Below are 17,945 nucleotides of genomic sequence, written 5' to 3'. Positions count from 1 at the left end.
TCCCGTGTGTTCTTAATACGTGTGTGTGTCCACAAAACAGTGTTTGCTGACGATGTGGCTGAGGGAAGTTCCTGGCAGAGCAAAGTCTGATTATTTGGTCATCATTCTGTTAAGAGAAAAAAAAAAAAAAAGAAGAAAAGAAAAGAAAAGACCCTCCTCCAGTCATCACACCCTACACACACTCCACTGGAATAATCTCTATATCTTTAACTCCAATTCCCAGTTGAAATGACATTCTTTTGGGCTATTTGGATGGTGGGACTGAATGTAATTTTAAGTGTATTTTGTTTTTCTTCCATGACTTTACAAAGAGTGGTGATGAAGATGAAACTGCACATCTGCAACATGCAGTTGCTGCTGCTTGTTTTCTTGGTGTGGGACCCAGCCAGGTGAGACAATTATTTACTGTATTTGCCATTTTAAATTCAGGGTGAAGGTGTGTTTCTTGAATGTTATCAATGCAGAGGTGGCTTTTCAGAAGCTGAAGTATTTTGAAGGATCATTTCTAATGAAAACATATTGTACCAAGAAACAGAACTATTAAATGACAGAGACTATTAAAAGTTCGCTGCTTCTTGTTTTTAGTGATAAAATATAAAAGTGAATACAAACATTTTCTAAAAAAATAAATCACAGAAGAAAAGAGTGCCCTTTAGATGGCATATTTTTGCAAAGAATTGAAGTGGTTGTTATATGCGATTATAATAACACCAAAGTTCAGTAAAGAAACCACCAGTTTTCCTTTAAGCCCAACAGAAAAGCATAAGCTAAAATGATTTGAGTGTTAATTTTTTTCTTTTCTTTTTCTTTCTGTCTTTCTTTCCTTTTGGTCTTGGCTCTTTCAGTCAACATAGAAAACCTAAATGATGTGTGGATCTGAAACCTCTAGGTGGAGGTACTATACAACTTCACAATCACAAACAAATAAAACAAAAGCTTGATTTATTAATCAACTTTTCATATTATTGATTTAGAAATTTTTACTTCTAAAATGGTACTGTCATAAAAAGTACTTACTTTGAAAATGTAACAAATTCTGTTTTGCCTGTATTCTACAAATATCAAATTTAATTTCTGTTGTTTTCAATAGCATCATCTTAATTGTAGTCTTTTCTGATTTTTTTTATCATCAATGGGCAGCTTTTATTAATTGCCTAAATTTAGGATATGGTTTTCAAAATACCAGAGAACTTAAAATATGATTCATAATAATGTCCATGTAATTATTCCTTTAAAAAAATTACTGTTTTTGATTTTATGATACCTTTATTTCCCTTTAAAATTTTCATTTTCCTGTCTCAGTAATTGTCAAAGTTTGAAAATACTTTCTAGAACTGAGAAGAAATCTCTTTATGAAGTCTTATTTTTAATTGGAAAATAGCTCCTCATTTAATATCTTAATATTGAGTTTACAAAGAAAATGTGACATGTGATTAAAAAACGCTTTCCAGTGAAAATCTCTAAGTGGAACTTCATGACGATCTTAGTGATTGGTTTTAAAGTTAGCTTAAGGCAACATAAAAACTTTTGAGGCTTGAGGTATGAACTAATTTGCTTACATAATTTTTTAAATGTTTATCTTTATATCAATATTTTAATATTTTCTCTTCTCCCAAGAGGATATTTGCTTGAAGTTGGTTACTGATTTTTCGATGTATTATGACTATTTTTAGCTACTAGCTGTGTAATCATTTAAATGCAAATGAATTCTGTCAATGATATTTCACACAGTACACCTTGATCAGAATGCAATTACATATAATCTTTGATTTTAGAGGAGTGAACAAACTGTGGTCCATTAATAATCATCAAAAATCCTCAGTACTTAACCATATTTTCTTCTACTAGTTTTCTGTTCTATATTTGACCAGTAATGCTCATGTCAGTATTTTATTCTATTATATAAATGATTCTTTTTCTGGACCAGTAATTTAAATCTCTGAATCATTCCGGGGAAAAAAATGGCAGCGAAAAGGGACATTCTGTTTTATACATCCAGTTGCTTCTGCACCAAATTGCTGGATGTCACAAAACCAGGTGTCTGGCTTTCTGATGGAGAAATAATGGAGAAAATCAGTGTTTCTAACCCTCTTCTGGTGATATTTTAAGACCACTTATTCTTTCCGCAAATTTATCACACACACACACACACACACACACACACACACACACACACACACAGTAGCTGGGCATTTTAATCTTTGGATGACCTCTATTGCTCTCCTCAGAGACCAATCAGGAGGGGTACTCCTCCAAGGCTCTCTGCAGCTGTGTCTGTGCTGCTGATGCTTTCAGAGCCCACCTCCACCTCCTGACTTCATTGGAGTCTGGAACACAGCCAGCGGAGTTTCCCTGTTGTCTATATTGCACTTGGCCATTGGGTGGAGGTATACCCAAAGTTAGAAAATCATCTTGGCTTAAAAGAGAAAAAGACATAAAAAGAAAAGACATTTCTCAGAAAGATGGAAAAATTCTGTGCCTCCAAGGAGGCAATTTATTTTCCAATTAATATTCAAATCACTGAAGAATTCTTTCAGTAGTCCCTTTGGTTTTTGTACCTTTCCAAATGCAGAACAACATTACTAATAGTATCTGCATGTGATAATCTACCATCATAATATATTCTAGGGAGTGCATTTTAGAAAAATTGAATAGGTCACACAAAATGCGAAGTGATAGAAATCTGAAATAATTTTGGGATCAAACTTTCTGATAAGCTAGTATTTATTATCTATTTCCAACAGCATGTTTACCTTCCCTATAGACATACTGGCATTTAAAGGAGTGGAAAAAAAAAAAAAAGGAGGAAAACGGGTGACACTAATAGCTCAGGGAGCCTTAAAATTCAAATCAAGGAGGAAGAGCATGTTGGCACTTGCAAAACACACGTATGTATATATATCAGCTTGTAAAATTATCTGTTTAGGTTGGTGCTGGCTAACATCCAAGAAGATGAGGCTAAAAATAACATTACCATCTTTACAAGAATTCTAGACAGACTTCTGGATGGTTACGATAATCGGCTTAGACCAGGACTGGGAGGTAAAAATAGTTTTCCTTTTCTTAAATGCTCACAAAATAATGCCTTTAAAAGTTAAGGGTAATATTTATATTTTAATACATTTTACACATGAATGCATTGTCACATATTAAAAACCATAGGTAATAGAAAATAAGGTATATGAAATAAACATTATCTCTGATTCCTTTTATACAGATATAATGTATTTACCATACCTTTTATAGACTACCTGAAGTCATATAGAGCCCAGACTTTGTGCATGAATAGTTTTTAAATTAGTTTATTTATAATGGCTAAGTTTTTCAAACTTAGACTATGTGAAAGCGTGACATTATTGGGCAGATATGCTTGTATAGTATCTTTCGTTTCCTTCATTGAATTTTGCAGATGCCTACTTTCACACTAGTACAGATATATAGAAACGGGAAACATAAAACTATAAAAGAGTATCTGGGTTGAATTTTAGCAACCAGATAAATTTTAGCAATCATCACAGGATTCCGTGATGATATATCTTTACATGTGCATGTGACGTTTCTAAAATACAGCACCGGTTTGGCATTCTTGAAACTTTCAAAGACATTTTGGGTATACTTCAGCTGTAGGCCTAATTTATTGACCTGTGGCACAGTTTGATTTCAAATTTAAACATTCATTCTCAACTCAGAAAAACAGATCTATTTTTATCCATAAAGGTAAAGGAAACTAGGCTTGGCTAATGTGTTAAATTTTAATTATCCTTTAGCATAGATGGGTGATACTAAGGAGATTATGTACAAGTAAGGTAAGTGTGTAATTCCTGAAAGGATTCTGAGTCAAAATATTGTTACTCATTAATTCTAACATGAGATGTATATATATATATATATATATATGTATATATCTGCATGCACACATTTATCAAATGTATGTTATACTAATTAGGATGTTCAGTTTAATAACTAATTCAAAGTTAAGATGAATTAGTTGAATGCTTGGTACTGACTGAAGGTTTATATAGTTAGCCTGATTATTACCAGGTTGGCAATATTAAATTGCTTGAAAAGATGTGTAGTGACTAAACGCCTGGATGTTTATGTCAATACTGTCTTTGAAAAATGTAGGTGGTTGTTAATTCTATACATATTTGGCAATTGTATGGTTTGCATTGCCCAGGAGTCAGAAAAGGTTGGAAAAGACCCAACTTGTTTTTAAATAATATGCCATTTAATTGATAGTGGTTTTGGACTTGAATCCTGAGTGGTACCTTGCATTTCAAGAGAGAAGTGATGGGGAAGAATAATGTTCAGAAGTATGATACATTGTATCTCTCAGAGATAATTCAATTGTTTAATATACACTTAGTCTACTAAAAGAAAAACTCTCAAGTTTATGAGTCTGTTTCCATTTTGTAAATAAGTTCTTTACTCCAATATAAAATAAAAAGTTAAAAGAAAAGTTAAAATAAGGAAAAACTAAAGGAAAAGAATATTTTCTTAGTAATTAACATTTCTAATGACCATGAATAGAAGGCATTACTGTCCATGTTAGCATATATAGCAAGGAGCTAATGTCAAACTCATACAACAGAAGTATGCCTAGCATGAGGCTGTCATAATTCATGATGGTGATTTGAGAGGTAGATTGCACTAAAGCAGATATTTTCCCAAGGCTTAGATTTTATTATTTTTTAATAAATCATGTGCTGTCAAAAAGACTTAAGATATTTAAGCTAGATCTTGGATTTTGTCTATGAGATTTTAAGAGAAATGTTTACACTGTGGGTGTATAGTTGGGAAGTAAAAACTACCTGTTAAAGGACATGGATATTACCATTTATCTCTTCATATTTCTTTAAAAATATCTCTTCCATTCTTTTTACTTTGGTCATCAGCATTCGAATATAGATCCTTGTCACTCATTCTGTAGGTTAATGCAATAGACAAAGTGGCTCTTCTTGCCTAGTGTCTTCCTTCCCCAATCCTTCTCTGATAGTGGACATGTGCTAATATTTCACAGTCAGATTGGTCTTCTTGTAGTCAATACTTTTCATATATTACTCTCTTGTCTTGATCAAATACCTTTGATAGCTCCCCATTGCTTTCTGTAGATGGTGATGAGGGGGTAGGGGGGAAAGGAATATAGGCCTTGCATGCAGATCGATCTAGATTAGAATTTCTTCTCCATCTACACACCCAAAACTGTGTCTTGGCCAGGTAATCGCTGTTTCATTTCATTTAAAATGGTCATGAAGGGGATTCCCTTGTGTGTTATTTGTTGCTTTTCCCTTGCTGCTTTTAATATTTTTTCTTTGTATTTAATTTTTGTTAGTTCAGTTAATATGTGTCTCAGCATGTTTCTCCTTGGGTTTATCCTGTATGGGACTCTTGTGCTTCCTGGACTTGGGTGACTATTTCCTTTCCCATGTAGGAGGGTACAAATGAACTTATCTACAAAACAGAAATAGAGTTACAGATATAGAAAATAAACTTACGGTTACCAGGGGGTAAATGGGGGATAAATTGGAATTGACATATACACACTACCATATATAAAATAGATAACTAACAAGGACCTACTGTATAGCACAGGGAACTCTACTCAGTACTCTCTAATAGTCTATATGGGAAAAGAATCTAAAAAAGAGTGGATATACCTATATGTACAACAGATTCACTTTGCTGTACACCTGAAACTAACACAACATTGTAAATCAACTATACCTTCCCAAAATTAAAAAAATAAATAAATTAAATGGCCATGATGTATTTCTACTTTATAGTGTTGTTGAGAGGATTACATAAACTACAGTGTACACGCAACATACTAGCAGTTAAACACAATCAATTCCTTCCCTCCTCCCATAGGTTCCGAACATGACAATCAAGGTTTTTACAATTTACTTCTCTGGCTTAATTTTTACTTTGCCACCCATCTATCCTGTACTTCAAACACATCTATTCATTTTCTCTTGATAATCCATTCACATCTTCTCCCTTGGCCTTTGAGGGGAAAATATTCCCCTCTCACTGGAATTATTCTTCCTCATTCTCTCTTTTCCTGTGAAGACCACCTCAATGTGGATCCTTTTCAGTAATAACCTTTCTTAACTGAATTGAAGCACCCAGATTCAATTTTCCCTCTGTTGAATTTCTTTGGCTGTTGTTGGCTTTGTATCTCATTTGGTACGTATTATGTGCTATCTTGGATTATTTATTACCCTTTTATGTGTCTCTTGTTACCTTAACAAGATCATAAACTTATTGAGGCAAGGTATTGTATCTTAAATGCTCTGTACTGTCACTAACTAAATATTGATTTGCATATGGTGACTCTAAAAAAATATATTAATTACTTGATTAACTTTTCTATGACCAGTTAATCAGCTGGAAAATGGAGCTACTCACATCTGGCTGACCTTTCAGTTGGGAATGTTGAGGTGATACTTTGTGCATCCTGCTGCAGGAAGGTGGTGTGGCTGAGTGAAGAGAACCTAACTTTAGACTGTGGTGATTTAGGTAAAATTCTAGATGGAGTACTGAGCAGTCTTGTGGCCTTTCAGTACTTTACCTCTCTGGGGCTACATCTGTCATGGATTACTATTACTATTCTTAGGGTTTTTGATGAATATTAAATACAGTGATATATGCAAAGGATTTAGCACAGTGACTGGCATATAGTAGAGAGTTAATACATAACAATGACTAGAAGACTTTGAAAACCTTTGTAAATACACTGTTGTAAGTTTCAGTTATTATTACGGTTTCTTCTCTGTCCAAAATTCTCAGCCTGAATGTTCATATGTCATTTCAAATAGAAAGTTCAGGGAAATTATTTGTATCATTATGTCCCAGAAATTAATAATAAGGGGAAAAATGAGTTTGATTCAATTTAATATATCAAACTGAACATCTCTATTGATGGATAATCTGAATAATTAATCTCAATTATTATTATTTCTCCTTTGTAACGTTAGTATAAATGAGTACATAGGAAAGAGCAATCAGTTTTGTATTAAGAGTTAGAAAAATTATTCTTTTCACCTGGCTCTTCAACTTACTAGCTCTTATCCCAGACAAGTTACTTAGACATTCTATGCCTTGATATCTTCTTAGGGAAAATGGGAATATTAGCATTTTATTCTGAGAGGAGGAGGATAAATTGGGACTTCTATACATGAAAAGGATTGTACAATAGGTCGAATGATAAAATTTTAAGGTATTTAATAATTAATTATGGGTTTTCTTTTTTTTCTTCCAGTTTTATTAAGGCATAATTGACCTATAGCACTGTAAACATTTAAGGCGTACAGAACTATGGGTCCTCTTTAAACTGAGGGCCCGATCACATTACTCAACTGCTCAAAATCCTGCAATGGTTTCTACTTCAGTCAGAATAAAACACAGATTTCTTTCAATGGTCTCCAAAGTCCTGCATAATCTGTTTTCCTATTCTTCTTTGGCCTCACTTCACACAACTCTCCTTCTTGCTAAGACTGCTGCAGTCACATTGGCTTCTTTTCTGTTCCATGAAGACATCACAATACACACACACTCCTTGGAGCTTTTCCCCAACTGTTCCCTCTTCCCTGGATACCCACTGAGCTCACCTTCTCAACGAGGCCTACCCTGACCAATGTGATAAATGCTATGTGTTCATCCTTTAGCAATACTGCTCCTTCTTATGCCTTATTTTCTGTTTTTACTTAGCACTTACTATTTTTTAATATACAAGATAATTTTTAAATCATTAGGTCAATTGCTTACTTTTGTCTCTTTTGCTAGAATGAAGGCTAATTGAGGTTAGGGATTTTTGTCTGTTTTGTTGTCTGATTCTCAAGCATCTAGAACAGTGCCTGGCACATAGTAAGCATGGAATTAAATATTTCTTGAATGAATTTTAGTTTATTCATTTATTTTATTTTATGTTATTTAGTATGCTCCCATGAAAAGAATCGACTATAGAACTTACCTTATCCTTAAAATCATCAGAGCAGTTATCATTTAATTACGGTACTGGCCTTTCACTGTTAGCACCAGCGTATTAGGCTGACTTCTTGGTGAATGGAAACAATCACTACAATTATTCCAACTCCTGGCTTATGTTAGATGTGATTCTGCCTTGAACTAACTGTGATTTGGGGGATTTGGGGCGATTCATTTATCCCATCTGTGACGTCATTTACTTACCTGTGAAATTGGAGGGGAGGTTCTACTTACCCTGTCTGTCTCACAATAATATGGTATGGTTCAAATAAGAAAGCATAATGTGGCATGCATTGATAGGTATTAGGACCGTTAGGAATAGCAGAGGAGAGTACTTCAAGGAGAACATCATAAGGTAGTATCCTTGAAAACATGCCAAGAAAATACTGGTAGGTCTTGTGCATTTGGTTGGCTTAGTCCCTTGTAAGTCTGGAAATGTATCTACCAAGACCATATGTTCAGCTTAGCTAGAACTTATAACTGAATCAATTTTTCCTTTAGTCTTCCTTTTAGTCATTGGAGCTAACAACTCGGGTACCACCTATGGATTTTGACGTTCCATAAGAGGCTTTCAAATTGTTAACTGAATAAAAGGAGCCACATTTGCATTGCGCACTGTGTTTAGAAGGTCGTTGAAGAAAAGGAAAGTGTAGACAGGCCTCGTATATTTATAACAGCTAACATTCACAGTGCTCAACAATGACAACTATTAGACATGACAAGGCTTGGTATCTAAATTATAGATTCAGTCTGGAAAATCTAGATAGAATACTGTGCTTAACTGCATTTTGAAAAGCTGTTTCAAGGAGCTTGTCTAGATAGAATTGGTACATAGTGCTCTTGTTTTGTCCTCTAAAACTTGAAGCAGCTGTATGCTTAAAGCCATGAAAAACATGATGTCAGGTTATAGACTTAGGGTCTGAGGGTCAGTTTCCAACTTCACTCTTGGATATTTCTCCTCAGGCTGTAGAGAGATGGATGATAACATGTTTCTATGAATTTTACTACTCTCAATTTTATAAAAATAAAGTATAGGATATTCGGTGGGCAAAAATTAGTACAAAAAATCTGGTCTCTCCCAGAACCTAAGAGGGAGTCTGACCTCAAAATAGCATCGTATTATTTTATAAAGAAGTGGTTAAGATCAGTGCCTCTGAATACCAGCATCTTTGAATTTGAATTCTGTTGCCATACTATATGAAGTACAAACTTTTCACTCAACCTCTCCTTGCTTTGGTTTCTTTATTTGTAAAACGGGGGGCTAAAAGTATGTGACTTATTGGTTTGTTAAGTATTTAATTTAAAAAAAAATTTTTGGAGCGTCCGGCAAACAGAGTAGGAACTCAATACTTGTAGACATTATTGCTGTTATTGTCGATTCTACTACTACTTCTACTATGAATGCAATAGAGTCCATCACTCAATGTTTTCTTTAATTTGTAAAAGCTGTGACTTCTAAAACAGGATAAATGTGTGGCACAGAGAAAAGATATATTTGTATGTTTCTCATGCTATTAGTTTCATTTTGTAGTACACTTTTGTATATGTACAGAATCTCTGGAAACAAAGCCAATCACAAAAGAAATATGTCAGATTATTGTAACATATAACAATTGGGCATCATCAGTTCATGACACTGAATTCGCCTATAAGAACAAAATCATATTTACAGAATGAAAACCTCACTATGAGATGCAGATGATGATTTTAGGGACATGAAACTGAGCGTGTCCACCATCCTAGCCTGGGATGTGCCAGGAACTTGAATGGCACGAGCTCTGGGTCTTGCAGCTACCGGGTGTGTGCCTGATGCTTGACAGCATCTTATGAGGTGAGGGGTGGTATAGGCATCAGGAAGGAGATAACACACTGAGAATGATCTGAAATCTCTATACGGAACTGAAAGGGGCAGGGGACAAGTGGGTTGCGCGCTGAGCAGAAAGGAAGCGGCTGAGCCCTTAAGAAGTTCTTGTCTCAGGTGGAGGCGGGGTAAACTTCAGGTACTGGTCCTCCGCTTAACAGCTCTGATGTTCGGCATTCTCCTCATTCAGCAGCTGTGATTGGGGCTGATGCTCCTGAAGAGGCAGGAGGCAGCAGAGAATCTACTTTCCCTTCCCTCCTGACTAGGTCTTCTGAGGTCCCCCAGTGTGCCTGGAGTGGGATAACCTTCTTAGGCATAAGAAGATTTCAGAGCCTTTTTCACTCTCTGCCACCAGATCTTCTCCACCCACTTGCATTTGCGAAAAGGTCACAGGAAACACCGAGTTTGATTATTTCATGAGCGAGAAAATAAAAATAAATTGGGATGACTTCACAGAAGTGTGTAATTAGCTTTGGGTAAATATGTAAATAATGGATATCAAGTTTTTTTCATTTCCTCTTTATTGAAAATTATTTTGTGGGAGGCATGAAACAGAACACGGAAAGGTACTAGGTGCCTGAAGTGGGTTGCTGTTTGGGAGGCTGGAAACTCTGGACATGGGCTTCCTTCATAGTACGGGCTTCCTCACAGTGCATGCTAGCTAAAACGAGAAACACAGTCATGTTATGTGCAGACTTTTGGATTCTTTTTAGTATTACAAGCCGACTAAGAAACATCTTAGCGTTTCTGTACACCCTCACTCTAAAGCTGTGTGTTGCTTGCCTACCCTCTTAGGGAATGGTGCTAAGACCGGCTTCTTCAGAAATGGTTAGAGTGAGGTTTTGCAGAACTCTTTCTCAGTTTGATGTTTTAACTATATATATAGCTTGTGATTATTTTATAGGAAAGGCAGACTGAGTGCGTACACGGCAGCAATGGGTTGCGTTAGACTGGATGGCGACATTTTCTTCCCAAACAGCATCTCCTGCAAAATTCAAGGGAGCATCACTGAAGTGAGTGACCCAGAGAATACTACCCATGTTTCAATGAACTAACGCTAAGGCTTTTTTTTTTTCACCTTAAAACAGTTTTGGTAAATAGCAGCTTCTTCTCTCAACCATTGCTGCTAGAGAGGTATTGCCCTTAGTCATACTTTTGAGGGATTGTTATTTTTGCTCTTTTCGGGCACAAGCACACCCCACTCACTCTGTTGTTTTCCTGCCAGCTTTTAAGCTCAGGTGCAATGAACATTTTTCTTTTTTTCACTCCTTAATACACAGTGGATAAATTGGACCATAGGCATGACGGATCCATTTGTGTTAGTGTTATTTTTTGATTGTTACATCTCCAATCATATTGTAGAAATCTATATTGGTAGTGGAGATGGCCAAGTGAACAGCTTGGCCAGCCAGCAATTCATTACTTTTTGATGTGTTAACCTGAAAAGAGTCAAATGAAGTTATTCTAGTAGTTTGTTCCCTAACACATGTGTATTGAAGCCTTATGACATGCCAGACACTCTGCAGGATATAAAGATGTACAAGGTGTAGTGTTGGTCTCCAGGGGATGAGGCCCCTTGGAGGGCAGATAAGGTAGGTACACTGTGATTCTCAAAATGACTCGAAACAGTACAACACGTGTTCCATTATAAGAACATGCTATTGAAATAAAGAAAAGAAATCACTTTTACTTGCATCATACAACTGGAGTTAGCCAATTTCTGTCTCTATAAGCCTAGTTCATTCATTCCATTGTTTCTTTCTAAGGGCCAAGGATTTGCTGGGTCCTGCTGTAAATGCTGCAAATACTATGCCGAACAGGACTGAGTCTTTGCAGAGATTCATATCATATCATATTTTGGCTCTTTCTGCCTTTCAACTATAATTATTGTATGTTTTTCTTTATTGAAGTGTAAGTCTTTTCTCATAAAAAGAAGAGAGATTTCTGATATACTTACTGTCAGGCTGAGAACTGTGATATCTACAGAAGAGTATAACATCCAGAGGGCATGTCTTTCTGTGTCTGTAGCAGGGGTGTTGAAAGTATTTATGGTAAGAGTGGCATTCCTAGAGGTAGAAAGGGAAGTGTTTATTCCAGTCGAAACTTCTGGATACTCCTCAGTTCTCTTTCTAAGGAAAACTTATTTTCTGCCTCATCTTAATTTGTTTTGAGCTACAGATGAGTTAGATAATAACTAGACATGAACTATGGAATAAAAAAATTAATGATATGAGTTGTAATATCATGAGGATTTAGTGTATTTCCTTTGACTTTTAATGTTTCTGACCCAACACAGAATTCTGAAAACTTGTTTCTAATTTGAAATACCCTCATTCCTCAAGGTTTAGATCTTCTCATTTAGGAGTAAGTTACCATAAGAATAAAATTAATGTTTAAATCTAAAGGGATTTCATATAGAAACTCATCAAATTAAGGATATCAACTTATAAGGTACATATAATCCCTTCAAATTCTCCATTGGGTTTTTGCATTTTAAGTAACTTACATTAAGGTAGATTTGATGTCTCTGTATGTTATTATTATACCTTTTAACAAATGAAAAAACTAGCATATGGAAAAGTATGACTCCATCTCCATCTTAATTTAATATGAATTAAGTTATGTCAATTTTTATTTTTTTTAATTTTTGTTTGTTTTAATATTTAAAACATGCACATTAAGAACATAAAAAATGGTTTTGCACAAAATTCAAAAATACAGTACTCTGTTATAAGAGCATTCTTTTTATAAATATCTTTGTTAAGATTCAGGATGGTAGCTCCTTTTTAGGGGAATAAATGCAAAATGTAGCACAAAGATTGTCCCAGTAGTATGTGTGGCATTATTCTTTCTGTATTAAAGTATTGCAGGATTCTTAAGAGGACATGTTCAGTCGCAATATTACTAAGTTGATTTAAAACATAGTAAAAGAAAAGGTAAGGTTTTCTTCTTCTGACATAGTATCCAGAGGAAAAATATGTCAAAAAGAAGATACTGCTATCTTCAGCTATTTTGTGGAGATGGTTAATAATTCATAAATTCTGTGAATATTTGAGGAATATCATATATTGAGTAGTACAATTGGATCTTGTCTATTGAGCAGAGGAATAGAGTTATGCCACAAAGTTAAGGAAGGTTGAAGAGAGGATAAAAATTATAAATGCCTCCTAAGAGCATTCCCAAACCCATTGTTTAGGTTATGTTTTGTAGTGGTACATAAATATTTTAGTAAGTACTGGGAAGGCATTTGACTTCCATTAAGAACGTAAAAGGATCAGCTGCTTTTAGAATGGTGTATGTGTGTGTGTGTGTGCGTGCGTGCATGCGTGCGTGTGTGTGTGTATGCGTGTGCGTGTGTGTGTGTGTGTGTGTGTTAAAAACTTCCCTGGACGAAGAGAGCTCCAGACTTAAACTGGAGGAGTGGTTTGGAGGAGGAAGACAAACGTCATGGAATGTTTTAGAAAAAGATGAGAGGCTTCCGTTTTACTCCTATTTACTGGTGAGAAGATTTTAGATTTTGAAGCTTTAAAAATGATGAGTTACTACTCATATATATAGGTTGGAGGGTCCACAGTTTTTCAATTATATGAATTTTTTGAAGCCTTTACAAGAGAAATAAGCAAATCAGCCATAGGCAGAGAATTAGGGTAAATGGAACAAATTCATTTTTGCTGCATGATTGCATAAACTCTGCAATTTCTCAAGAAAGGAAATAGTGAGCTAAAATGCTAGCCAGGTTTACAAGGAAGATTAAAGTTTTGGATACCAAGAGAGAGGAAGTCTTAATTAAAAGAAAATGGAATTGCGTGGCTGGTGTTCAGGTCAGGTAGAGGGGAATATGGGAGGGTAGATTTAATTAGTTATCTAGGGCATGTGAGAGGATAATCATTGAAGCAAAAAATGTGAAGCTGATGACTGTGCTTTGGAGAATAGCAAAGGAATCATCCAACAGCTATTAGAGGAAGAGAAACTCTAGAGTCTTAAGAGAGTGAATGGGTGGGTTTAGGTGGTGAAAATGTTATAATGGAATGGGGGTGAGTGTCCAGCGATTTTAAAGGGAGTTGCCATTAGAGCATTACTAAGAGAACAAAGTCCCTTGATAACTAAAAACTAAAACTGAGTATCCGTTTATCATTCTGAGTAGCTTTTGCTTTAGCAATGATTACAAAATTACAGGATCAAAGAGAACTAACAGGAAAGCTATACACTGAGCTCTATGATCAGTAGTGCTTATATTACAGTATGTAGCCATTTAAAATAGATTAAATATCAAAAATTGACTTGTTAAGGGCTTCCCTGGTGGCGCAGTTGTTGAAAGTCCGCCTGCCGATGCAGGGGACACGGGTTCATGCCCCGGTCCGGGAAGATCCCATATGCCGTGGAGCGGCTGGGCCCGTGAGCCATGGCCGCTGAGCCTGCGCATCCAGAGCCTGTGCTCCACAACGGGAGAGGCCACAACACTGAGAGGCCCCCGTACCGAAAAAAAAAAAAAAAAAAAAAAAAAAATTGACTTGTTAAAACATATAAATCTGAATAATAGTGTCTGAATTCTTAAAGGAGAACACCAGGCAGATGAAGTAGTGAGGAGAATATCTCTGTAGCAGAATTCCTTTCCACTCTCATTCTTTCAAGATCCCCAGATAATCTGCAGAACTCCTGGAGGTGTTTTTGGCTGCCACCAAACTGATGATCTGACTCATAGCATTAGCAGGGAGGGTCGTTGAGCATTTCCATTATTATCTGTGAAATACGGGGCTGATGAGAAGTCACGTGGGGCCCAGTTGCTGATTCAGGATGGAGCTATTTATGTGTAGATGGAGGTCTGCTTGTTACACGGATGTTGCCTGCCTTTGTCACTCTCCTTTAGCTGCTGCCACACCCAATTTAGTCTTTGTCATTTCTGGTGACAGCTTCTAATACAAGCATTTCACTCTCAGGTATCTGACTGCGATCATTTGTAGGGGCAGCTGCAATCTTTGCCACTGTTGCCACCGCTTTGGAACAGCTGGGAGGTTAAGCAAAATCTATCAGCAGATAAGGAAAAGTACTCAGGTTCATGTTTAAGTGAGTGGATATGAAGGTTAGTGGGGCGGAAAGTGACTCTTCATCAAATCCTTTCCCTTTAGGGAACTGTTTTGCAGCCTGTCATTTCTGTAATTTCCCCCACCTGCTCAGAGAGGGTGATGTGACACTTTACATACTTCTGTCTGAAGAAGACATTAGCAGAGGATATCATAATCCCCAGTGGCTTTTTATAGTGCAAATTTAATGCCAGTTGGAACAACATAACATTGGAATAAAATAATAAAATATAGATGAAAGAAGAACATCATGGTAGCTTTTTAAAAAATTTTTTTTTAATTAATTAATTTATTTATGGCTGTGTTGGGTCTTCGTTTCTGTGCGAGGACTTTCTCTAATTGTGGCAAGCGGGGCCCACTCTTCATCGCAGTGCGCGGGCCTCTCACTATCGCGGCCTCTCTTGTTGCGGAGCACAGGCTCCAGACGCGCAGGCTCAGTAATTGTGGCTCATGGGCCCAGTTGCTCCGCGGCATGTGGGATCTTTCCAGACCAGGGCTCGAACCCGTGTCTCCTGCATTGGCAGGCAGATTCTCAACCACTGAGCCACCAGGGAAGCCCCCCCATGGTAGCTTTTATCAGTTAAGGATGCGTTTGTCTGAAAGCAACAGAAAAATCTATCTGCAGTGACTTCAGTGGGGAATCAGTTTTTCTCACAAGAAGTCTAGAGGTAGGTGGCTCCTAGTACTGAGTTCTTAAGTGATGGCATCAAGAACATCAAGAACTGAGACTTTTTTTATTTTTCCACTTCCTCTTCCTTAGTGTGACTTCAGTCCTTTATGTTGTTACCTTCTGATCCCAAGATGGCTGCTGCAGCTCCAGCTATCATATCCATGGTTAAGGCTGGAATGAAACGAAGGGATGGTGCCAGTTCCATTAGTTCCCTTTATCAGAAAAATAATCCTTTCCAGCACTTGCAGCCGATTTCTATATTTATCTCATAGTTATTTCAAGCTAGGAGAGTATCTGGGAAAATGAGTGCCCTACCTGGGGTTGGGCACATTTCTGCCCTTATAAAACTGAGGATTTATTAGAAAGAAGGAAGATGTGTTGGCTATTCAGTAGGCTACTGGCAATGCCTGCCACATTTACTAATGATAATAAAAGTTACTTAATCGTTTTGTGCCTCAATTTTCTATTCTGTAAAATAGAAAATATTAATTCCAATGATGGGTCAATATACCTAAAGTACTTAAAACTTTAATTTGCATATGAATAACCTGGATGGTGACTGTTAAAATGCAGATTTTGATTCAATATATCTCTGTGGATCTCAAGATGTTGGGTTTCTAACAGGCCCTCAAGTGATGCCAATGCTGCTGGTCTTTGGGTCACATTTTCAGTAGCAAGAAAGTACTCAGCTAGGGCTGCCATGCTGTACAACCTCAGGGAGCATTCATACAGAATATAATGCAATGACAAGAAGGGCTAAGTGTTCATTTATTATTACTATCATTACTGCCTCTGGTTTACTCTGATAATTAGGAATTCATAATTTATGTTTCTAAAGGTTGTAGTGATAAATCTTATTTTTATCAGAGTATAATCATAGATAAATTTATTCCTTATGATACACTTTTACAAAATTGCCAGTAAATACTAGATTGACCGTTAAAGTCTATGGTGTATGTTAAATACAATTTCTCTATCCAGCTATCAGTACACTCTAATTCTGTCACATTCTATATAAATAAGAACATATCCCTATCTCTATATATATTTAAAAAATTAAAGCTATGTTGTGATAACGCCATGATGATATTTGAACTCTGCTTCAAAAGATTTGTTGGATATTACAGTTAGCTAGTTGTGGGAAAGAAAATATTGACATGGAGCTTGTGAATTAATCCAGTATAAATAATTGATTATACAATTTGATTAATTGATTATAAAATAATTGATTATAAAACTGATTTAATTCTGAATATTGTATTGTGGTAAATAAAATTTTACCACATATGTAATCTTCAGGGCAGAAAAATAATAGCGCTCTCTCTTTAAATTATTTTATGTTCTATTTAAGTTGCTCCAAAATTTTCTTTTTGGACAGATGAAAATTGTAATTTCCTTTTAAAAATATTATACATGGTTTGTATGAGATTGCCTGACAGAGACCAGATTATAAACCCGGAGGATCCAAGTTCTTAAATAACTGATTAAATTTTTATTTTAAAGACACGAAGAGGGGAAAGGGCCTTTGCTTTGATCAGAAGAGGCTGTGAGGGCAAAGCAGTGTACGAGAGCATTAAAAAAAACACTAGTTTATCTATGAAAAACCCCTTTCTTTTTATAAAAGGCCAATTATTATCTCTGTGCCTCAGTTTCCAAAACATGAAGGTAAGGAGACTGTAGCAATGACTTGCAATGCCCTTTCCATCCAAAATTTCTCCCATCCTTTTGTGACTTGTTTCAAGGCAAATAGAGTAGAAAATAAGGTTCTTGGAACAGAAATCTGAAGCCAACTTTTTCTTCATTGTAGAAAAATAGAGTATGGGCCTGAATACAAGCTAGCAGAATAAGGCTGCTAGGCCTCTATAAAGTATGGCCAGCTAAGAGAATAAAGGCTGTTTGGTCTTCCAACTCCTAGCAATTAGGAGTTTGTACAAAAGTAGGTACTCCTAGTGCACAAAAATGCCAATTAAGAGCTTCTCTTAAAGCCGAGCAAGGTTGATTAGGAAGTGGTTGGTACCAGTGAGGTAGTGAAAAATGAGCCAAATTATAATTGCCCGTGTTCTAGACATTGCTGGACACTCTCTCTCTCTCTCTCTCTGTGATGTAAATGGCTACATCTCTTCGAAGCTCACCCTCTTTAGCTTCTCTGCTCTGTTTGGTAACATAGATCTACCACCTCTTTCCTGACTCTTGGTCTCTCCACATTTCTTCATCTGTTTCAGTCCTTGGTCCCTCTTTATTTTCTCTCTTCTTGAATATGGGTGCTCTCCAAGATCCTGTCCTTTTAATTCTTATTGCTTTTCACTTTCATGATTTTCCCAGAAGAATTTCATTCAATTCCATAGCC

General features: G+C 36.2%; 1 protein-coding gene across 2 annotated transcripts in view; it reads left to right on the top strand.

Moving 5' to 3' along the window:
- GABRA2 (gamma-aminobutyric acid type A receptor subunit alpha2) overlaps positions 1-17,945 on the top strand; it is a 121,844-nt gene that overhangs the window by 889 nt on the left and 103,010 nt on the right. For both annotated transcript variants that reach the window (XM_060299292.1, XM_060299291.1), the window contains exons 2-3: positions 312-389; positions 2,927-3,042. In XM_060299292.1, the coding sequence (XP_060155275.1) occupies positions 319-389; positions 2,927-3,042 (187 nt within the window). In that variant the 5' untranslated portion in view covers positions 312-318. The remainder of the gene's footprint in view (positions 1-311; positions 390-2,926; positions 3,043-17,945) is intronic.

The sequence above is a fragment of the Globicephala melas genome, chromosome 5 (assembly GCF_963455315.2).
Source record: "Globicephala melas chromosome 5, mGloMel1.2, whole genome shotgun sequence".
Taxonomy (NCBI): domain Eukaryota; kingdom Metazoa; phylum Chordata; class Mammalia; order Artiodactyla; family Delphinidae; genus Globicephala; species Globicephala melas.
This window is presented reverse-complemented; position numbering and strand designations above follow the sequence as displayed.